We start from the raw sequence: 25,871 nt of genomic DNA, 5'->3' as shown, positions 1-25,871 counted from the left end.
GAATATGGCTAAAGGAAACTGGAGTTCGGCTCCTATGTTGAAAGGAGGATTTTTTATTTTATTTTTTTTACGGAACTGAGAGGAACCCCATGACAGTGCTGAGATGCTCCAATATATGATGCACTTAAATCATCCTTCAGAGCTTATTCTGTCAGCCCAGAGGACTGCATGCTGTATTCTAGCCATATTTCCTTCTTCTCTAGGCCACACACTGACATCCTTCTAAAGGAAGGTTTATAAAGGAGCAAATGAAAAACTGATAGCATAAACAGTGTGTATTTGATAAAAATTATATCGAACTTTATCTACATAGAAGAGAGAGAAATGCATGCATTAGAAGTGTCATAAACAGAAAAAGGCAGCATTTACCTGGACTTGGTACTCAATGATATTTTAGAGTGATTAACTTCCAAACATACTAAAGTTCTAGCCCAACTACCACTCCATGCCTGTCATCAGTAAGCGACGAGTTTTTAAAGGCAGTCACTACAGAAGTTATTTCAAATCTTTTAAAATAATCAACAAGTCAAAGCTCATGGATAAACACACATAGAGGTAAAGGTCTTATATACTGTCTGAAGGATGTTATACCTGTCAGTTTGGCATCCGAATGAAAAACTTGAGTTCTAATCAAAAAAGGGGCATATGAAGCCAGACTGTGCAGCCTCCAGATGCCTAAAGAGGAAGGCATTGAGTCTTGAGCTTTCGTAAGTTAAAATGCCTCTACTGTAACAGTATTTACTACAAAGAATATATGTATTCATAGGGAAATGTTTCCCATAATAATAAATAAAATTACCCCCAGAAAAATACTTGGGTTGAAAAAAAACAACAACACAAAAACCAACACAAAACCCAAAGCAAAACAAACAAGAAAACCAACACCCAAACAAGAAAACAAACCAACAGTTCCCTCCTAATGCTTAACCATAAATAACATTAAGTCATCTGCTGCTATTGCCACACCCTAATTCAGAAGAGTATAGGTAAGAGGGAACCAAAAGTCAAAGAGATAAAAGACACCACACAAATGTAAAGAAATGCAGACTAATAACAGCAATGCACGGAGGACCAGGCAAAGGGATCATACTGAGGATTTAGTGTGTCACTGTCAAGCAGATGGATTCCTGGGAGAACTGCAGCCCATTTTGGTTTGCCATGGAATAACAGCGTAACCTTTTCCTGTAGAAGAGAGGAATACTGAATAGTATACCTATAAAATCTTAGCGATGGTAACAGAAGGAATGCCACTTTTAAATTAGTATCCTTGCGGGTCTGAATGATGCGAAAGGTTTGTTATGAATTATCACTACCAGTAAACACAGGAAGGCAACAAAGCAAGGAGAGGACAGGGAAAAAAACGAGTATAAAGAAAAACATTAGCAACAGTACAGAAAAGATAATATGCTGGTTATTTTATTTTGCCTGTGTCATTTTTAAAAGATTATTTTCATAGAGGTAACAACTATGGAAAACTGATACTGCTGATACACTTGAACAATTGGCTTACCCGTGTTCCACCTGTTCACTTTAAACCTCCTTTCCTTCTGCTACTCTTGATCACCTTCAGAGAAACCATTACCCTTTTGCTATTAGACAATGTTTAGGCTGAAAACAGAGGAAGTAAAAAAAACTCATAGGAAGGTGAATAATTACTACTCTCTCAAAACCAGGTCTTAAAAAAACATTTTGAATGTGCCTCCACAGTTGGATGCCTATAAACAGGAGACAAGCATAATTATTAGTCTCAATGTGTTACAGCACAGATGTTTTAGAACTGCCTTTGCTTAAAAGGGTGTTTCCTTAAGAAGAATTATTTTCATTTTTGCCAAGTTATGCTCACTTATAAAGACTAGTATGTTACTTTATCTTCTCTGGACATACTAATGCAGATGGCTTCAGGAACAAGCCTGCTATGGAGTTTTATAGTTAGAAAACACAAGGAAAAACAGCCCAACATAGCAATTCCTTTCTGCTGGTGAAGACTTCATTTGAAGCAGCAATATGGCAACTGTTCTTACCTTTGTGAATAAAGATCTATGTAAATTCCAGCTGTGAATTAGCAATCAATATCTTTAGAAGAAAAATATTTGTTATCATTAATTCCTGTAACTTAGGCACTGAAGGAAGTGAAAATTTTCTCAAGTCATTAATAATGGTATGCAACCACGAATTTGAAGTCTCATTTATAATGTAGCCACTTCTGTAAAATGTTGTGTCAGAGGTGTACAGAGGTAAAAAGCACCATTATTCCACATCACTTAAACGATATGTAAGTAGCATCCTGCAAGCCCAGGCACAAGGGATAGTGTAGTTCCCTTGTCAGAGAAGTCTGCTCACACACAAGCTTACTACTATCGGATGATTAACATAGTCACGTTGCCAAAAGTCTAACCAAGATGCTAATTCAGCATTCCATAAAATAGGATTGGTAACAGTTTGGTAGGATTGAGATGCCTTCCTGAAATCCATGTCTTTCTAATATTTTTTAAGTTTTCATCGTATGTTAAGGTAATGAAAGCAATTGCCATCATATTAAAAAAAAAAAAAAAGGCAACAGACATTACAGAATGCCCATTCACAGTAATTAGCTTCATTCTCTCTCCAATTCTTTCTTGTAAGTAGATGTAAGCTACAACGAAAGGAAACAAAATACCACCATCCTCTCCCACCTTAGCCAGCTGCAGAAGGTCAACCAGTATTTAGTATGCCAGATCTGAAATGGATGCATTTGAATCTGGTAAACAACAAATTACCGTAATATCAGTCTCACTCAAGAGAGTTCCAAAGTTTAACAACATGCTCGAGTTCATTAAAAATGACCTTTCAGGTCTTCAGATAGAAGGAATTAATCAAAACCTTAATTCCCTTATTACACCATTGCTTTTTACACCAGTTTATTTAGGTCTCAGGTTGTCTTAATATTGTGAGTATACATACAGAAGCAGAAAAAAAAAAACCACTGAACCCAAAAAAAACAACCAAACCTAACACACATCAATAAAATCCTGCCCATAAGTCATAGCTTTACTCATGTTCTAAGGTTACCGGAAAACAAGTGTTTTTTCTAGGCCGGTTGTTTGTTTTCTTTTTTGCTTTTAAAATACAGCAACACAATCCAAGTGGGATACAATTTGGCCCCTCTAGCTAGATGTTTCTACAGTGGATAGTTTGCAAGTTTGCACTATACTACTACAGGTTCTGGCAACTCTTTCCTCACCGGTAAGCTTCAGTAAAATGCTGCATTTGGCGACAGATGCACAATGTTTCTCTTGCTTTTTGTAGCAGCTTTCATACACCTTTTAAACCGAATCTTTTGAGAAGCCTTTCAGATAGCAGGGGAACCAGACTGTTGGTTACTACTCTGGAGCAAAAATTGCAGTTCATCTCCTTCGAGCACAAGATCTCTGTCCTTATTGCAGTGTGGTCATTACAAGGGCTGGTAGCTGCTACTGCAAAACAAACAGCAACTGTGGCACTACGTACCCCCTAATTTGGAAGCTCTTACTATGCCACAGGTGAAGAAACTCATGACACTGTCAAGCAAAAATTAAAAACTGAAGTCAACTTCTACGTAAATTGAATTCAATCTTAATTCAAATTTAAGCATTCTTTTGTCTAGATATTCATGGGAGATTTAAGTTCAAATATCTCAAGACCACCCTAGTTTGATCAAAATCCCAGTAGCCAACAAAAGACGGAGGTATTTTGTTTGTCTGGAGTAGTAATAAATAGCACATGTAAAACTAGACTGATTTTTGTCTAGAAATGTATAGGAGTGGTTTGACAGAGCACTACCTCTACTCATATCTGATATAATTATTTTTTCTCCCATTGCTATTCATATACTGCCAGTGATTTCCATATACAACTGGTACATTTTATTATTTTTTAAGACATTTTTTACATTGTGCCACCAAGATCAGGCTTGCACTCTAAAATCAACACCTTTTCCCCAGAAGAAACTGGATGAAGCTTCACTGACCTCTCAAGGAGTAATTGTTTGCACCTTGCAGTTCCAAGAGACTACTCGGTGTAAGTTCAGTAATCTTGAAAATTTTTATTTTGGTGCACATGATAACTTGCATGAGTGCTTGCCTGCAGTGGTGACAGTAACATATGTATTACTGTTTTTTTCTAGGAACTTCCTACATCAGGCCACCACAAGGGCAGTAAATGACAAGGGTTGACTACAAGTTCCCATGCAAATTATATCATAGCATTTTTCTTTCCACCCAGAGAAAGGAAGTTTTCCATCTTACCACTCGGCCTCCAGTGTACCTGGCCACTGTTCAATTTAGCACGCTCAATTATTTAAAGCACCAGTTATATCTAGTTTTACAAATTGTTATACGGTTATATATTCTAAATGTAATACTTTGCATCAGGGCAAACCTTCTAAAAATAATACCAACCATATATGAAAAAAGTCTATGAAGTCTGATGACTATAATCAAACTACTTCTTAAACAAATCCTTAACTTGGGAATTGTGTATTTTAAATGCAGTAATTATTTTATTTCATATTTGCTACTCATGAGTCAGCTGTGATCTGCTAAAATAACATACAAAGACATTCTTTCCCCTCTCAAGATTTTTATTTCTGCATTATAAACAAAATGCTTCTTTCGCCAGTATTTTAAAATTACATTAAGATGCCACAGCAAAGTAGTGTGGGTGAGAAAGTGTGGGAAGCTCATCAGAAGCACAACGAACCTCTTGGATGTTCAGAGAACAGCTGATGCCTCAAGGGAAATTTGGAAAAAATATTCTGCATAGAAACAATTCTGCCTATATATCATATTTTATCTTTCTCTCCTAAGGTTCTTTATCACTGAGAGTATTTGCTGGAAAGCAGGTTTTCTTTCTTGATGGTTGTCTAATCTGCCACTTACAACTCAAAACATAACCCTGTTTATGACATTACCGTTAGTTACAAAGGAAAACTCCCCCACCTCCTAACTACACTCAGTTTTGCAGACTGTAGCCAGGACCGTTGAAAGGACACTTCACCAAAACACTTACTAGCTTTGTAGCTTCTAGCACATGTTTACGTCTTAAAGGATATGTGTCCTCAGCGAATGAAGATGTGAGGACAGAACAGAGAATTTCTTTTTCTGTCTCGGTAAGCACTCAAGTTGCCATTATTGCTGCAATCAGCGTCATAACAGCAGTGCCAGCTAGATCAAGGCCAATAGTCAGACATTTACACATGATGAATTCAACTTCCCATTTTTTGTTTGTAAATATGCTTAGGCTTGCTGAACCATTGATGCTCAACCATTTTACCTTATCAGCCAGAATAAATGTAACAGACCTGGAGAACTGAATGAATGGGAACTGTTATGCATGCATACAAGGGGAAGAGAGAGAAACAAGCACCGCAGTGTCAGGCCAAACTGACAGAAATCAATGAACAAACAGAAAGAACAAGATGAAACAGTGGAGAAATAGATCAGCTATGATGAGGAGAGGTTTGCACTTCAGCTGATGTTCAATACAAAGAAGTCCACGAATGCATTTCAGCTTTCATACATGCATTATTTGCACACCTGTATTATCCAACATTGCTGCAGTTAAAGTGCAAGTAAAAAAAAATTATGACAAGAAATTCATGAAGGGCATAAAGGTCACAAGGACTGACTTTATCTCAGGAGACTACCCTTCCCTAGATTCATCCTATAATCAGTAAGAAAAAAGGGCTGTTTTCAAATGGAGAACGGGCTCCCAGATGTGCTGCCTGCCATAACATGGAGCCAACCTAGAGCCTGGGGAGCAGGGAAGGAAAAAATTATGTTCTGTTTTACCATCCTAGAGTAAAAGGATACAGTAGCACCTGAGAACAGTCAAGAGGGGGGAAGCTTACAACTGGACTATTGCACAAGGAAAAACCCCTTTTTTTTAAAGGTCACACTTCTCAAGCAGATGTCATGTCTCTTAATGCAAAACAGGGGCAGACTAGAAGAGTAGTATATACTAATTAAAATAAAATCTCAGATGTACCTTTTTAGGCTAAATATTTTAATAAGCCTCTGGTTATACAGCAGGCATTACACAACAAGTTAATGTTTCAAATTCAAAACCAACTACGCGTTTCATAGATTTGATATTACTGACAATTCAAGAGTAGGTTGATGAACCTGTTAAGGGTGCTTTAACATAAGATGAAAGTTGTCAGTAAGAAGCAGTACATTTAAAATTAAGCTGTATATTTTTCTCTTTAAAGACCCACAAGACCTACATAAAAAAAAAGACTTAAAATACAGAAATGCTGATTTACAAAATTCTGTCCATAATCTGCCTTCTCCTTTCTCATTTAAACATTCAATTATCTTTTACTTTAAAAAGGAATGTGAGGAAAAAAATCAAGTATATATTCTATTTATGTAGCCCAAACAGCAACGGTAACAGCATGTGGTTTCTCCTATTACAAAATGACATATTACATATCCATCTTTACCAAAGGAGCTCGTCACATAACCACATACGCTGACATTCTTTTTTAGATCTTTGGAACGATACTAGTTTCTTCAGCCTACAAATATATAGACATACATTATACACACTATCTTGTCTCTATTTTGAGTTTGGAAGATGCATCAACACATCAACATTTAGGACAAATGTAATTAAAAGCTTCTTATTGTATTCATCCTCTATTAATTTATTGCTGCTTTTACTACGGCTCTCTTTTGATGTCTCTAAAACTTCACTTTTTAAAATCAATTGGTCCAGAATTCAGTGATCAAGGACAGATGACCATGGGATTGAAGAGACCCTGTTTTCACAGTACCTGATAGCACCATGTTGTTCATTTTTGAACTTAGCCCTGGATCCCGGGACAAGCGACAGGAACCATCATGTAACTTTACCTTCCATTACAAAAGGTTAAACTACTGTGGTTTGTTACTCATCTTGATGACCATTCAGTTATTTGGAGTAAGTTCTAAAAGAAACAGAAAGTCTGAAAGTGGACAATTGCTTCCTTTCACTACCACCTCATCAGTTTCCAGTTTCGTGGCAGGGCAGTCTGCATCCCCAGGCTGAAAATTCGGAAGCCAATATGTTCTTCTCTTCTGCCTCCCTGCACTCGGAGATGCACCCACTTAGTTCCTAACCCCTTTTTCTGTCTTTTCCTCTGTATAAACAGACACTCTTCTTCCCATCGTTATCCTTCTCCCAGACCTTATGTGCAGAACAAAGCAATTTGTTGCTCCTCACCCACCTTTGGATTCCTGAGTGGGAATCCACCTCAGAAGGAAAGCTTATCTTAACAGTACCAGCAATAAAAGCCCCACAGATCAAATAACTGCAGACTCTGGAGAAGGAGTACAGAAAAGGCCCCGATTATCACACCGTCTCCAAAGTGGGTTCAGCTTTTGGTGCAAAGATAAACGTATGTGAAGCTCTGCCCTGATACTAGGCTTACATCCTTCCCCCAGAAGACAAAAATCAGTAGATGGAAAGCTGCATTCAAAAACACTTTCTACAACTGCCAACCCATAGGCGCAGAAATTGCAAAACTAAGTACTCCCTAATAAGTGACACTTGCTACACTCATGAACAGCGACCCCAAGATTTTACCATTCACAGCTTCTTACCAGGGTAGTCAAAGGTTGTTTATGTCTGGTAGTTAAAAAAAAAAAAAATTCAAAAAAAAAAATCTGTCCTTGTCCAGATCTTCCTTGAACATGCCAGCTTAGCCCCTAGATCCTGCTTCTTGCATGGCAGGAAAGCAAAATGCCTTCACAGACAGCAACCAGATTTTGCCTCCACGCTTCGTCCTATATGAACAGTATCTTGGAATACCCCAACAGGGGAAATAGGGAGACACAAAGGAGTTCGCCACTGTGGGACAGAAAGACGATGCTTAATGGAAATCACACAAGTGTGATGCCTCAGAATTTTTTGCCCATTTCTCTTTTCTATTATGCTTCTGTGACATATTGGGTAAAAAAATAAAAGCCACAAAACACTAATGTTATACTTTTCATAAAACTTATTTATAAATGACTCATTGAAAGATTTCAGTGAGCCTTAAAAGAGATCCTTGACCTTCCACAATACTCTTGACAGTAGTTTAAACCTTCTGCCTGTCTTTTGCATGCATTGGGATCTTTTCTGTGCTGCTTTGTCAGTGATTTCATGCAAGCCAATCATCTTTTACAGAACATTTTTTCCTCCATGTTTTAATGACTTTTAGTATTGCCTTTCTTCAAAAACTAAACAAAGACAAACCAACCATGTCTCCTTGCAAGCAAACCTGAGTAATTTAGTTCTCTCCCAGGCAGGACAAAACACTTAAAAACTAAGGTTAGCCTTGCATTTTAAAGGTATCTTACACATACCTGAATCTATTGACACTAATAAAGACTTTCAAGGTTTGTGACTACAATTTGTGTTTATTTGTGCGTTCAGCTAGTTCATATAATTTACTTTCTTTCACAAGTCTGTCTGATTAGTAGCCTGCTGTTAATTCACACTAATAATACCTCATTCTCTCTACAATCTCAGGTTTTACCTGAGTGCATCTTGTAAATATTTGGTTATGACTTCACCTAGGATTCTGTTCTGTTGGTAGAACTGATGTTGTGTTATCCTTACCAAATACAAGTGATCGTAAATAAATTTAGAAAATGGGCTTCCAAACCCAGAGCAGGTAGGTTCAAGTATCTTATCTCACTGTATGTTCCTATATGCTAAAGTTTAGTATCTAAATATATCAAAATGGAAGATATCAAATATAAGTAAGCATTCTTTATACAATATTTCAAGTTCTTTGGAACACTGTGCACAGAACTATTTGCAAATGAGGTATCAACTTCCATTATCTACCAAAATCTTGTCTGGATGCTGAGTAACTCTATTTTCACTCAGATTTCAACATGAGGTCTCATTTACATAATGTTTTAACTTCCCATTCTAAAATCAAAGTTTCATAAATATATTTAAAGGCTCCATGAAAAATATATTCTCAATTTATTATTGAAGAATAAGAGTAACTCAAAAATCTAGAAATGGGTGGCCCTAATGAAATACATGTATATATTGCACTAAAACCTGAAGATCAGTAGCAACACAGAAGACAATCTAAATTAACCTTCTCCTGAAACATAAGTAGATAAGATGTAAGAAGATTCCAGAAACAAGACTATCTTCAACACACCACTGTGCAAGCCACCATTTACAGACTGTAATTAACTTCAACAGTGGCAAAGAAGCCTTTCTGTCCGCAATAGCTGACCAGATGCACTGTGATTCATAGACTGAATTGCCAGTTCCTTGAACAGTCTTGCCTTACAGACTGCCCCCTCCTTAAACTGGTCAAAAAAACCCCCAATTTTACATATACCCTTGTCTTCCCTCCTGAATATTAGTCTCAACACTCTCAATGCTAGCCAAGGAACATTCCTTAGAAAAGTGCTTACACTGACACTACCATTAAAAAAAACAAACAAAAAAAGCCCAAACAAACCACAACCAACAACAAAACAGCAAAAACTCCATGCCAGCACTCTGCAAAAGAAATAATGATGGATCCCAGAAAGCCCAGCCACAAATACTAATCAACACAAACCCCATACATTTCAAGGCAAGCATCTTTCCCCCAGAAAAACATACTCAATATTAACTCCAAAAAAAAAAAAAAAAAAAAAAAGAAAGAAAGAAAGAAAGAAAAAGCCACCCTTAGATTTCTTATCTCAGTGAATTCAACCCATGGGACACTCCAACTAGAACCCCTCCGGTTCAAAGCCACTTTATTATTTCATAAAAATAAGGACCCATGAAGTGATTCTTCCAAATAACCACTATCTGTGTATTTCAAAAAGGTTCTCAGAAAAGAGCAATCTTGCAGAATATGATTGGTAAAATCAGTAGGCGTTTAACAATGCTGGCCCTATATTCATGATACTTGCCTGAGAAGCACCAGAATCATTCAACTGTAGCACAGATATACTCTGGCGAGAGATGCGCTGGACATCTCAAGCACATACTGAAAGTAAGGCTGAAATTATAACGTATAGCATACACATTAATAACATATGCAAAGGTCTTCCCTAATGTACTGACCACAACGTCTGGTAAAAATACTAGACTGAAATAACATTCACCCCTCAATTTAGATACTTTAGATATCACCCCTTTAGATACTTTAGATAATAATCACCCCTTATATTTAGATACTAAACTCAATAGTTTAAAATAAATCAGTTAAATAAAAAAAAAAAAAAGAGAGGAATAACTTTCAGGAGCGTAATTACTCTCTCTCTGATTTCAGCCCACAATATAGGTTTTCTGTTGTCAAAAAAATGACTTCTAGGCCTTACCTAGCAATCTAATACAACCACATAGAAACACAACAAAACACCACTACCTTGATGATAACAGTACATAAAAACATAAAATAATTGAGTTTTTCCAGGTTCACGAATGCAAAAAAGTGTTTAGGCTGTGCAAAGTAATTTATTATGATATAATACCCTATGTACCACCATAACTAAATCAGACCATTTAATGCATGTAAATACTGCCACTTAACTGCTGGAATTACTCTTACTGCTTTTGATCAGCTTACATACCTGAATATCACAACTATCAGAAATGTAAAAAAAAGTTTATCTTCCTAAATGAGCATAAAACTCCACGATGCTATACTATAGGACCAGACCTACTTCCATATGTGCTTATTCCTCTCAGGTCCTCTTGTACAAGATTTTTCATTTCTACCTTCTCAAACCAAGTTTTCCTCCTTGTCACCTGGTTTCTTACTAGGCCTAAGGAAATAAAAGGCGACGATCAAAGAAATGTGATTTTGCTGTATGTCTACACAGAGGAGAATCTCTGTTATTTATTTTTTTAAATGGCTATAATAACTTAAGCTCTACTGTAATTTTCCTTATCTTAAAAGTAATAATAAAGGTAAAGAAAGGTTAAGGAGTATGTTGTAGAAGCAGAAAGATCTTGAGGTAAAAGATCAAAATTTAAGGTAAAAATCTGAATCATACAAAATAATTCAGTTTGGCTGTTTTGTTTATATATTACAACACTGTTTTCCTGATTTGCCCATCAGATAAAATTATTTTTCAATTTGTGGAAAACAGTCTGATTTTAAGCTTGAGTAAGCAGTGTGCCGTTTATCATCTGAGCTATGAAACAGAATTAATTTATGTATTAACAGCGCATTCATAGTATTAATCAAAAAAAAATCTATTTAATATTCAGTTCCCCATTACTTAATGAAATGCAGATATTGGCTAACTCCTTAATTATGCAATAAAGCCTACCAGTTCCTTCCCATTTAAGATATCATTTAAAATAAACAATATTGTTTAGAATGCTAACTATAATGAAATCATGCAAAACTCCTGTTTTGTGTTTCTCACTCCTTCCTTTTCTCCCAAGGTAGGATCAACTAGACCCACAACCTTTCCGAGATAATCACAGTGATTCTTTAAGACTAACATCTCAGTCCCTCCAGTATTTGTACTACTAAAAATTTTGACTAATATTTGACCTGAATCTCGATGCTGTGGCTTCAACACATAACTCCTCATACTAAATCCTACAGTTCTGAATAGTAAATTTCAAAGTGGCAGAGGTAGACGCAGGCTCCACACCAGCCAAACATCAATGTGTTTGTTTTGACAGCAAATGCTCCTCAAACAGAACTCTGAGAAACAATTTTCAAAAGCCAAACAGCAATTTTACTACTGCATTACAAACGACCACAAGCAAACAGAGATTCACTTCTAAGATGGTTGGTGATGTGAGAAGGGTGGTTGCATGTCATTGTCAAGAAGGGCACAGCAGAATATGGGCAGAAAAGGAAAAAAAAAAAAAAAAAAAAAAAAGGAAAAAACACACCAACCCCCAAAGGCTGTGTTATCTCACTAGACAGACCCCGAGACAAGTGGAAATATTAATCTCTCTATCTAAATAACAGTTTGGTTCCTAACACCTACAAAGATAAAAATGTTGTGTATATTGCAGTCAATACGTTATTTAACTATAATGATATGATAGCCATTTAAAAAAAATTATGCTTTTTCCAATATAATCTGACCAGTACTACATGTTCCACTTGAAAACTTTCTTTGGTCTGTATTACTTAAGGAGGAAACACATATGCAATTTTTGTTTTCAAAAAGTTTAACTCAAGAGATAATTGAAGTTACATAAAATATTAAATACTTCCTTGCAGAAACAATTGTTTCCCCATAAAACTGATTAAACCAAACCCTTTTCATATGCCAGAGTAGCAATTATGGTTGAAATCCTTCATTCTGAATCTTTACTAAACGACTGCTACCTTCATGCTTTAATGAAACTGTTATCTAGTCAGCACATTATTGTGGCATAGATGTCTATCTCTAAAATGTCAAATGCCATATCAAAAGTTCATACATCATCATGTTCTCAAAAAGTCAACTCAATTAAAAAGTTAATTAAAATTTAATTCTACACTTAAGATTTTGCATTACCCATCTACCTTACCAAAGATGATTTTATGATTCAGAACAAAAAGATTCATTTTTATTCACTTAAAGTAAAATGAATGCCAGAAAGTTATTTATGTAAACTTACGTCTTCCCTTTACCAGCAGGCAAAGTCTGGCCCTGGTAGGAACCACATGAGCATTCTTATGCTGCCTCACCAATGATTTGGTTACGGTACAGGCTAAAGACTACGAGTAAAAAAGTACACTCTTCCCATGTTAGGACTCGTCAGCTTTTAAATGTCCTTAAATCAAAGCTGCCAACAAGGTCCTACAACTTTCTGGCCAATAAAACCTACCAAGTACATCTGTTCACTCCAAAAGAGCACCTATTGTACAGCCACTATTTTGTAGACTCCTACCCCATCCCCATTCACATTGAACATCCAAGACATCAGAGGAGCCATTTCGTATTGCAGTTCAAGTCATTTTAGTACTAACAAATCTTCTGTGAAAACAGGGCAGAAATAGCCTCAGTGGAAAAATCAGCATCAGATTTACACGTTTTAAGACTTCAAAACAAGTCTCATGTGGGATTTGAGCTCACCAAAGCATTCTGCAAAGCCTATGCACAGACGTGGGTACTTTTGAATGCAGGCCATTAACTAGAATTATTATGGATTTCTCTAAGTGGTCACTTGTGTCACATAACAGTAGATTAATGAAAACTGTATTCATTTCTAGGCATTTACACTAACAAGAATGACTGTAACAAAAATGCCAGGAGACTCTTAACTATAAATCTATCTTTTGGGAATTTATAAATCAGCTATAATAACCCATTTTTTACTGGAATTTGATACAAAAGGTCTCAGCTATGCTTAACTCGGTAAACGTTCTTACAACTTTAAAAAGCTTCTTTCAAAACTGAAAAAAGTAATTTTGCAAGTCAGTTTTGTATCTACTGAGGTTGTTAAGCATTTCATCCTGAGCACCAAAGGTGGCATATGCTACAAGATATGAACATTACATCTCTAATTCTATTAGGCATGGAATTCCTGAAAGCATCACAGAACATCAGTGAATAAAGAGCAACAGGACAGTACAACAGATAGAACATTCATATAAATTTTAGGAAGATTTCAGATAAATTAAAAGGCTTCTTTCATCGTTCCTGGACTCACATGATTCGTGAAACGATGCAATTATTTGCAAAATGCTGCTTTTCATTTGTAAATATAACATGTGTATTTGTTTAATCCTATTTCCTTCTTCCCTATAAGTTATCTAAAAGAATAAATAATTTCTTAATAGGGAATAGTAAGAGACTCACATTCCTGAATTATTTAATTTTAAATCTCATAGTCTACTGGACCATCCAACTGATATTTTTTTTTTACTTAAATTTTATTGCTTCTTCAGTGCGTATCTTCTCAAACATGGATTAACACTGTTATTGACACCCCCGAGGGAGCCAACAGAACCTATTGGGTCAGCAGTCCTTGAAAAAGAAAAAAAATAATTCCACAATGCTCTACAACTCCGTTGGAGCTGCAGGGTCTATTAACTCAAAAATACACTTTATAAAAGCTACAAATATTGGTTACACAATGGATCAAAATGACTTCTGGACTACTGGGTAACAACTGTTATGCAAATGATAACACACATTTACCGTTACGAACCATAAGAATTAACAATACGTCACTACTTTTACTAAATGGATGCAATAAAGTATTTATTTTTTTTACAACATATATTTTTAAAGGCCTATACAGAGAACAAAAAGGTTGAACACTGATATTACCAAGTTGAGCAGAACGTATCTCTGTTCCAAATATTAAAAAACAATTTAAACTTTTCATGAAAATAAAAAAAAAAATTAATCTACAATAGAAATTAGGACCAGGTTTACAAAAGGGCTCTGTATCACAGCAGTAAATAGCTTTTCAAAAGGCTTCAGTATCTTATTCAGACACTTATTACATGTTTAAATAGGTAGTTCTCACTAAGAAAAAAATTACTTCATTTCCTTGAAAGCAATAGTAACTCCTGGCTGCTTCACAGGTGTATGCAATGGAAGAAGTCGAATAAGAAACACTTCCAAAACCCAAAATCGCAGGGGTCACACTTCTCAGGCACCCCAAATATATGAAAACCCACAAGCTTTTCTGGAAGACCATCTCATCTCAGAGGGGTTTAGCGTGACTTTTACCTAACTCCAAGCTTTCTGCCCATTTTTCTCAAGGGTCATAACTAAACCAATCAAACAAAAAAAACCCAAACACAAAACGTTTAGGGTATTTTGCACATTAGGACCCTTCACACTACACCAATCTAAAACAACTTTTCAAGAAAATTGACTGTGATGAGTCTTCTCTGGAAAAAGTTGCGTTCACAAGTCTCTGCCACTTTGACGGTTTAGTTTCCCGGTTCCTGAGGATCTGTACCGCACTGCGACACAGGGTACAGCTGCTCCAGTTGGGCAGGCATATTTTTCCCACTTAAGCCCATTCAGACAGGTTTACAATATCTAAATCTCATGAAAAAATAGAAATGTAGTACGTTTAAGTCATGCCTAACAGCAAGTCACGGCTCCTGTAATTCCAAACCATTTCCAGCACAGAGGAGAAGGTTGTGTTGGCAGCCTTTCACAGCTTCACTCGCGACATGAAAGACCTCTCTGTTCCTGGTCCTCTGCACTTCGAATGCTTCCACTCACAACCACCACAGGCTAATAAGCTATCTAGAATAAAGGTTCACGGCACCCAGGCTGCTATGTAGCAAAAGAATTCAAAACTCATGAGCACAGGAAGGAGACATTCAAGAGCAGCAATCAGGACACTCAACTGTGAAGGCAAATTCTGGGGTTTAATCCATTTTCATAGAGTTGCTTAGTTAATGGAAATGCCTATTCATTAAAGAAGAAAAGGAAGAAGAAATGGTCCAGACAGCAGGCACTGGAACCAGGATTTTTCACTTCAAGCAGCTGGATTTTTTTAATATGCTTTCATTAGGGTAATTTAATGTACCACCCCTGTCCAAGGCCAAACTCCCTGTAATTTTTTTCCTTCTTCTACTTGTTCAAAGTTTATAGAGCTCAACTTGTCTTCCAGCACAATCACAATGGATCAGTGGCTCGCCTATAGGAACGTCAGTGGAAATACTCTGAACTGCCACATCTACTACAACAGCACACACTTGAAACCCAAAATACATCTCTCAGAAGGGTTCCTTTCCCCCCCCATGTAGTTAAATTCTTACTACTTGAAAACTAACGAACGAATCCCTCTGTCAGCATTCACAGAATAAAAATTAATAGGAGTTAACCTTGACAGAGATATGCACAAAGCAGCTCAGGATAGACAGAAATAGCACAGTCCCCTCATTCTTTAAGTCTGGGGATATGGGAAGAGCTCACGTTCTAAATGCTGTGATAACCTACATTAAATATGATCTACAAATTCTATATTCAGTTGCACACATGTCAACATCCTGAATGTTAAAATATATCTTCTTATTTAGAACATTTTCATTTTGATTGGGAATTACATACTTATTTGCAAAACTCATACAAAAAAGAACACATTCGGTAGATGCAATTCCAAGTCTGGGAGAATCTTTGCACTGATTAGCTAATTTGAAAATACTTAGCCAGACAGTTTGCATGCAAAGATCTTCACAGGCAAAACCTATAAAGTGAGAGCATTGCTACTTCACAAACTGGCATTCAGACAGGTCAGACTCTAGCTGTGAATATGCCCACTATATCTCTATTCCTACAACGCTTGTGTTACACTAGCTGCTATGTGTCCATTGTACATAGCATTGCTGTCAAGAAACATGAGCAGGATGGGAATCCCTGTAGAAGCATAGTAAGAGTAATTACAATAAAGCACAAAGTCTGCTGCTTCTCTCTTTTTGCCAATCCACAGTATGCCTACAACGTTAATGTATTTATGCACGTTCATTTATTTTTAAATTATAGATTGCATTTACCCATAATAGCCAATTTTTCAGTATTAATAACTCAAGATATTTGACTGTTTCTAAAGTTAACTCTAAAGACAAACAAGATGCTATCTTTCATTACTTAAAAGAGGCATTTCAAAAATTACCTCATGGATGAGCACCTCCCTTTGAAATGAAGGGACTAAATCTCTCCTAATTCATATAAGCACTTGCAAAGACCTACAGCATTAACCACTAAAAGGCTACAAGGAATCTGGATTACTTCTAGAAAAATAAAAGAATTATTACTCTACAAGACCGTACTTCAACATGGTTGAATACTAAAGGCTCTGCTGTAAACCTTGCAGAGGGCTGCATGGGGTATGAGGATAAGAAAGGGAGGGAGGAATAATAAGGATTTAGTCATGGTGCACTGACAGACTTTAGAGACACTAAGAAGCACAAATACAACCATTTGAACAGCTTAAACTTGTAACAAGTTTGTAGAGCCACAACATAAAAATCTTCCATTCTAATACATGGTTCATCTATAAAGATTTTATGTGATTTTCAGTGGAGTAGTTATGAAATAAAGCAGCCTATAGTAGGAGCTAACAAAGTACACTTCATGTTCATTCCCACGCTTTAGCATCAAGCCATTGCCCATAAAACATATTAAAGATAAATATATCTTTTCTTCTATGGCAGGAGCCAAATTACTTAAATATTTATAGGTCAAAGCCTTCTAAAAACAAGGCAGCAATAATTATTAATTCAAATATACAAATCACGTCCAAGGCAATCTCTTTAAATTACTGACAACCACCCCTTGGTCTGCTAAGGCCAGCGACCACTTGAAAAATCACCAACAACAACAAAACAAGAAGATTTTCTACTGATTAAACTGTTGCAACACTGTAGCACAACAGAAGCACAATCCAATTAACAAACCATTTATAGGACCTTAAAAAGAAATAACAATTATGTCATGCTTCCAGATACATAATATATAAATATACAGAATATATTATTGCTTCTGAACTGGCTTATAAAAGTTGTTAAAAACTCAGTACATTCCTGCATACATACTCTAGAGAAATCATTTCCTACTGTGGCTGCAAATATTCTTGCAAAACCAACACGAAAACTTCAATCCACATGTAGCATACCAGTAGGAATAACTTGCTTTGGTCCCCAAGGGTAAACGTGCTACTTGAACACAGGAGCTCTTAGTTATTTTTACATACCTTAAAGCTAAGAAGGGAAAAAGCCTGAATTAGAGACGTGTAGTAACAAGAACTGGAAATCCATACTAATGTTATTTACTCCTATTCAAAAATAAACTCTTGTGATGTTATCCTAGACAATAACTAAAGGAACAGGTGAAACAGGGCTTTCAGTAAAAGAAGTTGTCACTTCTAAGATGCATATCACCTGCTCTGCATTCACAGGAGTCTCTGCAGACACTTCAGTATGAGTCAGTAGTGTATGAGCACAATAATTTGGCAAGAGCCAAATTCAAACTGTCTGCTGAGAAACGCAATTTTGTGTGAAGAAGCATATACCTCTACGACACAGGGGAAATAATAAAACCAACAGTCTCTAGCAGCAGGAAGTATTTAGGATTAGCGAAGCAACACCTTCCCAATATTTCTAATATTTCATTTTCAATGCATTCTCAGTCCTGTCCTTTCCTTATTCTCTCTATGGATCATATAAAGCAACACATACAACTAGGATGGATCGACAAAAGAAGGTACTGTTCACCTCTTTCTGTACCAGTGTATATAGGACACTTGTTACGATTTCCTTTCTCTTCATTTTTCTTTACCAGGGCTTTCCCCCTGAGTTTTCTGGTTTGGAATAGCTCCGCCTTATTTTCTTACCACTTAACGCCCATTTCTTTTTATATCACAGGCTATCTCTTCCTTTTTCACACATAAGGATAATTGCTGCTACTTGAGAGGTAGCCACACAGCTCCCCTTGTTTTCAGAATCTAAACCTGAATCTCTTGGGCTTTGTTAACGTCCCCCACTGAAAATAACTCAAGAAAACATGAGCGATTAAGAAAAGCAGTAGTGGGTCTCTATTATCAAAAGCAAGTGTAAGTCAGAGGTCTATCAGCAAATTACAGCTGTGCCTGTACTTTTTTAGGCTGAGAATATTCTGATCTATGAGTATTATACTTTACTATTTTATGCAACTTTGGCATATCTAAAATACAGAAGTGAAATATAATATCTAAATAAAAGCTTCTTTTTATTTTTAGAGCTTTGAAGTTACTAGGTTCTGTTGTGTAAAACTTGGCATACACTATTGAGTAAACCTTTCTCTGATAGATAACAGCTCTTTTGTTTCTCCAGCTCCCACTTGATGGAAGGATTAAGCATTCAAACAACCCTAATGGCTCCCACTAAAACAAACCAACCTATTGTATCTATTTAACTCCATGTACACATACTGAGCCCAAGTGCCAAAATCTGTACAATGATAAGCAAGCAAATATTTAAAATTAAATAAAGAGTTCAGATTCCTCTTAGCAGACCCCCAATGACCCACAGTATGAAGAGTTATATTTAATTAAATTTACAATCCATTACCTCAAAAAGTGTATATTTCTTGGGTAAAAAATATATCCATAGAACATTTTTCTCTCTTTTCAAGACATCCTGTACTAAAATCCCAGAATAGTCACAGACCAAGGGGCAGGGGGGAGGAGAGAAGGAAATGTTGACCTATTTAATAGGAATAAGCCAAGACACAGAAAACCACCACGTGGCTGACATTATCCACAGAAATTATCATGTCTTATCTGGATAGATCAAATGTACAACATTTTATGTAAAATCTTCAGTAGTGTCTAGGGAAGAAAATGTATTCCTGTACTTCTTAACGAACCTGAACCTATTTTTTAAATCAGTTTATGAAGGAACTGTTGGGAGGAAAGGTGAGAAAATAGGAATGGAGGGCAGTCTCGGTTGCTGTGTTGTCAAGGAGTCTACTCCAACAACTAACTAAGGAGGTGAAAAGGTGGAAACGTGACATCCCAGCTAGCACTGGTTATTTAAAACAAAACAAAACTACTGTTTAAGCTCTCTGGAGATATTTTTACAATGAGTGGTTATTATTAAGGAAAAGGAGGCTAGGAAGAAAATTCAAGCACAGTAAGAAACACCTGGAAACTACCTTGAGAACACTGCATTAGACTCCCTGCAATACATCTAATCTTACGCAAGATCAAATTTATTAGCCCAGGAAGACCACTTTAGTAGCTTTCACACCTCTCCATGTCTGTTTTCTATTCTTACCTGAATAAGGAAACCTTAAGAAAAGCCACAGTATAATTAACATAAAGCACACACTCAACAATACTGCAGGGCCTGGTCCAGAGAGATGAATGGATTAGCCATAATCATTATTGTACTGCATAAAATGTATATTTTTTCTTCACAAAATACAAAAAATTTAGTCCAAATAGTCATAGCACTTGTCAAAAAACACACACGCCTGAAGTTCACTTTTCTCACATGCATTTGGTGCATTCCCTAAAGCTGGAAAGAATTCTGTTCGCAAGTACCAGTACTTTAAACTCTTTTTTTAAAACCAAGGTAAATGCCAGTTCAAGTTTCTGACAACAAAAGATTGAACAGCTTACAGTTTCAACTTTGTTGCATACCAGAAATATCTGGATAGCTGTAAAGCCTGTTACACCCTAAGTTTCTTACAAAGTGAAGTACTGAGAACCTCGTTAAGAATTCAAAGTCAACAATCACGTTCTTGAACATCCTAAACACACAGTTACTTTCTATAACAGCAACCCTAAATTTTCCCATCCAATAAAGTAAAAACTTTATTATTTACTTCCTGACACTGGAGACAAGCCTTCTGCCTGCAGAGCAACACAAATGTATATGGTAGATGGAACGCGTCAAGATGGGAAGAGGAACGTAAGACCAATAATTTTAAGGCAAGTTAACACTGGAATTAATATTAATTGTCTCAAGCTTAACTACAATTATTTAGCCTTCCTCTCAAGGCCAAAGTTTGCTCCTGTTAATGTTAATACCTGACTCCAGGCAACAATTTGCCTTTACCTCAAGTCAGTGGTGTTTGCCATGACTACAGGCAAAGCAACAGCCAGCCCATGGCTCAGAAAAACAGGTTCATACTTTCAGAAGACTCTCTCCGTCTCATTATCTCAGAAGGCTTTGCATCAGCTAGCATTCAATAGCATTCCTCCTGGTTTCTACCTTAAATTCTGGTGAATTTGCAAGGTACACATGGCCTCGACTTTTTCCAAGTTATTTGTTGTCTGCTTGCATGTCTCCTCCCTTACGCCAGGCCTATCAGGGTACATTAGTACTTGTTATGTTGCAAAGATCATGGTGAAATGAACTGTTGCATGTTACATTTTGAAGTTAAGCAGATTAAGAAAGTAATCTTGGTTTGGAATCTCTTCTGAAACTGTAAGTGAAAAAAATTATGTAAAATAAATGCCTGGTTTTAAAGAATAGTCAGCTCCTTAGAGTAAAATAAGCCCAGAGCTTAAATGCTTTAGGCAAACGTGGGAGACAAAACTGCCTATACATTTCCCCTCCCTCCCCCTGGAGTTCTGCATATAGTCTGAAAATTTTTCTCACAAAGGTCAAACATTTCAACAACAAAATAAACAGACTACAGAATACTAAAAACACTCAGTTTTACAGTTTTTGTGAGATCACAGTCTTCTAATACGCTCCGACTCTTAACTGAAGCCCAAATTTCTAGAAATCATTGAAAGAAACCGAGAAAATAAGACTCACAGGAATCTTCACAATCTTTTTGTAAGAAAGGAAAACATTTGGCAGTACTTTCCAGTTTTGAAGGGATGCAGGGATATAACACTGACCTAGTAGATCACAGTTCCATCAAGAAAACTGTCAGCATTCCCACATTGCTCATGGCTGTCTAAGAATTAATTTGTATGGCCATATCTCTCCTACCCATAGTTCTTTTCATGAAAAGCAGGTTTAAAATACATTGCAATGTTCTTCCTTTGCACTTAAAGCTCCTGGAGGTAGAATACTAAATTACAAGTTCAGTGAAACAAAGTTTGGCAGCCCAGTTTAGCCACTTGGAAATATTTCACAAGTAATGCTTGAGGTGAAATTATCCAGAGTTTTCTTGGTATCTTGAAAAAAAAGCAATATCAAGCTCTCAGTCACCAAGACCTCCCAGTGTCACAGAACAGCCACCAGTAATGTCATCCTCAAATTAGGCCAAGGGTTATATTTCACATCATGAAAAAAAAATCCTGTATATCACACAACACAACTAGTTTGAGAGCAAATATTTGCCAATTCATTCAGTGCAGTGTCCCTGAAAACCCAAACATGCCACTGAGGAATTAAAGAAAACATTTTAGTAGTAGAATGATATTAACACAACTGGTAACTTTCAAACTATTGTTTTGAAATGCATCACTACAGCTACAGCAGTATCCCTAAAATGACATCTGTCTTTAGAAAGAGTTTTCCTTACAACTTCAAGAGTAATAGAAAGTTTGCTTCAAACAATAAATTTCTATCAAAATATTCACAAACATTTATTTTGTATCAGTGTCTGCTACTATACTTTGGTGTCTTTATTTTATATTCTTCTTGTATAAAACCCTGAGAGCATGAGGCCAAATTCTGTGTCTTTAACCAAGTAAAATGTAAGTTAAAAACTTCAGAACTTGACACCAAATTATCTCCAAATAAGCAAATGTTAGAAAAGTTTAGCCTAAATCAAGAACAGCTTCTACAGAATAGATCCGAGGCTTCTCCACACTTCGTTACTCTCCCAGGTAACAAAAACAAACACGGGAAGCCATACTGTGCCACAAACAAGTTCAGCCCCCCAGCACAGTCTGTTCAAGACAAACATCTTGAAAAATTAAACTTGTAAAATCCTCAACTCAGTCATGACCACCCAAAATTGTAAAAAAAAAAAAAAAAAAAAATTAAAAAAAAATGTCACGTGAGCTTTGGATACACACAGAAATAAAACCCGTTTGGTTCTTATCTTTTTTAATCGCAACTGCACTGCTGGGACAAAAAGGAAAAATATTTGTAGAATATTAGACCGAGAAAGGCGTGGAAGCAGGCTACAGCCGTTCGCCCCCGGCCCCTGCCCCCCCACACGCGGCGGTGCAGCCGGCCCGGGGCGCGCCATGCCCCCCCCCCCCCCCCGCCCCCGGCGCCCCGCGGAGCGGCAGCGCGGCCCCGTGGCGGCAGGGTGCCGTGCGGGCCCGCGGCCGGCAGGGGGCGTCGTTGCTCGCGGCACGGCGGCGCGGGCGGGCAGCGCCTCGGGAGCGGTGCGGCAGGACCAGCCGTGCGGGCGGCCCGGGGCTCCCACCTTCTCCGGTCCCGCCGCCGGGGGGAGGAGGTGGCGGGGGGGGGGGGGGGGGGAAGGAGCCGACACGACCCTCCTCCCGCCCACTCCCACCCTCCCGGGCCGACCCTCTAGGAAGCGGCTGCTCCGCCCCGGAGCCGGAGGCCGCGCCGGGTCCCCGCACGCCCGTGGGCGCCGCTCCGCCTCGGCAGGGGCGGGGGAAACGACATCCACCCCCGGAGCGAGCGACCAGCCCCGGACCCTAAATACTCACCATATTGACTTCTGAGACCATGTCTATACTGGCAATGTCTATGTTCATGCCGACAGCCACTGGGGGACCTGCAAACCGACAAGATGGTCCGCAATGTGATCTCGAAGAAGTTAACTCGTTCTTACCGGAGTTCGCAGCGCTACGCGTAGAAACGACACGTTTAAGCAAAGCCAGGAGGCAGGCAGGGCGCGCCCCCACACCTGCCCTCCCCCGCCCCCACAAAGGCAGCACAAGCGGGCTGCCCCCCGCCCCCCCTGGGCTCACCCTGCGCGCCCCCCGCCAGCTGTAGCCGGGCTTTATGTAACGCGCACACACGTGCTGGCAACGGCTCGGGGCCGGACGGGGGGTCCCTCGCACCCCACCCCCCCCTTGCCCCCCAGGCCGGGGAGCGCGGCCCCACGCCACCCCCCCGCCCCTGCCACCCGGGCAGCCCCGGGGACGGCGGGCAGCGAGCCCCGGGGGCGGGGTGGGGGCAAGGGGACACCCACCGCCGACGCGTCCGGAGTGAACAAACTAGTTGGACGTGGGAGCGCGCAGGGGGTTAAATGACATTTTCGTATCGGTTAACAGCACATCTTGTACTCGAAAATAGTAAATGTGATCACAGGCACATTAGGCTGAGAAGAACAAAACGTTGGGTAAACTTAAGGGATTTGCATCTCGGTAAAACCAGTTAAACGAGGGCTTAATTACAGGTTAATAAAGTATCAGCACCCACACGAGATGAGGGACCGATTGCAAACGTGCAAGACGTTTAAGTGATCGCATTAAAGAGCATCCTGTGCTAAGAAAATTGAGCGACAATGGGCTTAACTTTGAATCAGCTTGAGAAAATGGCAACACACACGCACCCCAAAGCAACAGCACCCACCACACGTTTAAAAGCCACACACCCCGTACACAGCCCACATAAGCCATCTCCCTTATTAAAAAGCAGTCAAATTACCTCCAAAATCTGGCCTCAAGCGAATGTCATAGCCCTTCAGCAGTCTATCCACGGTCTCTTTTACCAGTGACATGTTACTAGGGTCATTGACACTAAAGGAAAAAAAGAAAGAACAATACCACATTATTTCTTATTTCTCAGACTCTGGTTGCACATTCCTCTCGGCAGCAGCATGCAGTGCAATTCAAAGTAAAGCAAAAGAGGTACCTTCATCACTCACCTCTGTGCACACACCACGGCTATTATCAAAGGGAATGACCAAATCCCAAAGTAACCCTTTTTCCGGACTCTCAGCATCCCTTTAGCTTTTGATATGATTTAGGGTTTCAGTGAAGAGAAGAAGAGATCCAACTTATTCTGGCCAGTGCAGTAATTCTAATGTGAAGCGCATGCGCACGGCGTACCACAACATCAAAAGGAGCAGTGGTTGCTGCTGGAGATGGAGCAAATTTCCTTGCAAAAAAAAAAAAAAAAAAAATTAAAGGGGAAGAAGGAAATGCATTATTTAAAAAAAAAAGTCATCCACAGGAGTATCGAGTATATTTTTGTTGTCCTTTTTGTTAGTCTAGAAAATAAATCACAGCAAGGAGAGAAGTTTTAGGAGTTGCAGGGTACAGAGGCTTTGCAACCCAGTTTAAGGGGGGAGGGGGGGGCGGGGGCTGGACGAACTCGGACTAGACGGAGGGGGAATAGGTTAACGAGGGGAATGCAGAGCACACGTATGGTGCCGGGGGCAGGCGGCGAAGAAAGGGGGCAGCTTAACTTTTTGGTCCCTGGAAAGAAGCGCCTGAAACGAGACGAGGTGCGGGCAGAGGAGCCGGCGCTTGCAACGGGGGCGGGCGGTGGGGGAGGAGGGGAGATGGGCGCCTACAGTATTTCTCACGGAAAAAAAAAAAAAAAAAAATGATGACGAATAGTTTCTTGTAAGAGGGGATTAGGTTGTTTCCTTCCTTACTGTGCTGCCACGCGCTGTTCCAGGGGCAGCGGCGCTGGGGACTGAGGGGTCCGCGGCTGCCGCCGCCGGCTCCCGCGGGTCATTTCCCGGTGCCGGAGGGGCGGGCGCGGAGCCCCCTCGGCCCCGCTCCCCCCCGGCGCATTGTCCATACATCGACCGATGATTAACCCGGGGATGCAAGTTCCTCAGGTTGAGCTAAGCCTGGCCTCGGGGCTGGGGGCAGGGGGGTGGGGGAAGGGGAAAAAAAACACCACCCTGAAAGGCAGTCAAGCTTTTGGTGACCATGCAGACCCGGTGCAGGTTCGTAAGCCCACTTACCTTCGTGGGTAAAACGCCCGAGCTCTTCAAATGCAGCGTCTGATCCAATTAATGCCTCGGAATAAACCGGAGACGAGCTGATTTGGGGATGCTTTGAATGACATTTAAATCCTGAGCAGAAAAAAAGATAGAAAGGAGAGAGAGAAGGAAAAAAAACCCCAAACCCCGAAAAATAACAAACACCGGAGTTAAATTATTCCTCGCAAATCTGCTTTGCGCCCGTGGCTCCTTTTACACCACCACCTCCTCCTCCTCCTCCTCCCGCACATACCCGCTCGGCCCCGCGGATCGGTGCTGCTCCAGCCAGCGGATCTGGGCGTGCTCACGTCCTCGGCCGGCCCGGGCTGTGCGGGGAAGGCAGCGGGAGCACTTCGGGCGTCAATTAACAAAAGAAATATTTAACTCGCTGCAGGAGGGTGGAGAAGGGGGGGGAGAAAACCCCCGTGGGGGGAGGGACAAGGGTGTTGCACAGCGAGCGAGGCGGGCTGGAGAGCCCGTTCGCTGCCCGGCACAGCTCGGTCCCACACGGCGGGGCACCGCGCAGCCCCCGGCCGGCCCCGCCGCCTGCACTTCGCGGCAAGCGGGGGGGTCCCGGCTGTGCGCGGCCCCCAGCCCGCACACGGCGGCCTGGAAGCG

At 39.4% G+C, this 25,871-nt stretch overlaps 1 protein-coding gene across 3 annotated transcripts in view; it reads right to left on the bottom strand.

The window, feature by feature from the left end:
- GABRB2 (gamma-aminobutyric acid type A receptor subunit beta2) overlaps window positions 1-25,612 on the bottom strand; it is a 170,821-nt gene extending 145,209 nt beyond the window's left edge. For 2 of the 3 annotated variants that reach the window (XM_055719384.1, XM_055719386.1), the window contains exons 1-5: window positions 25,507-25,612; window positions 25,236-25,346; window positions 24,183-24,415; window positions 23,963-24,054; window positions 23,017-23,084 (exon numbers count right to left, since the gene is read on the bottom strand). In XM_055719384.1, coding sequence (XP_055575359.1) covers window positions 23,017-23,084; window positions 23,963-24,054; window positions 24,183-24,259 — 237 coding nt within the window. In that variant the 5' untranslated portion in view covers window positions 24,260-24,415; window positions 25,236-25,346; window positions 25,507-25,612. Of the gene's footprint in view, window positions 1-23,016; window positions 23,085-23,962; window positions 24,055-24,182; window positions 24,418-25,235; window positions 25,347-25,506 lie in introns of those variants that run through there. The other variant, XM_055719385.1, reaches the window with a different exon arrangement.
- Window positions 25,613-25,871: the final 259 nt, after the last annotated feature.

This window comes from Falco cherrug, chromosome 8, assembly GCF_023634085.1.
Source record: "Falco cherrug isolate bFalChe1 chromosome 8, bFalChe1.pri, whole genome shotgun sequence".
NCBI classification, from domain to species: Eukaryota; Metazoa; Chordata; class Aves; order Falconiformes; family Falconidae; genus Falco; species Falco cherrug.
The sequence above is the reverse complement of the archived record's forward strand: the minus strand, read 5'-3'. Positions and strand labels throughout refer to the sequence as shown.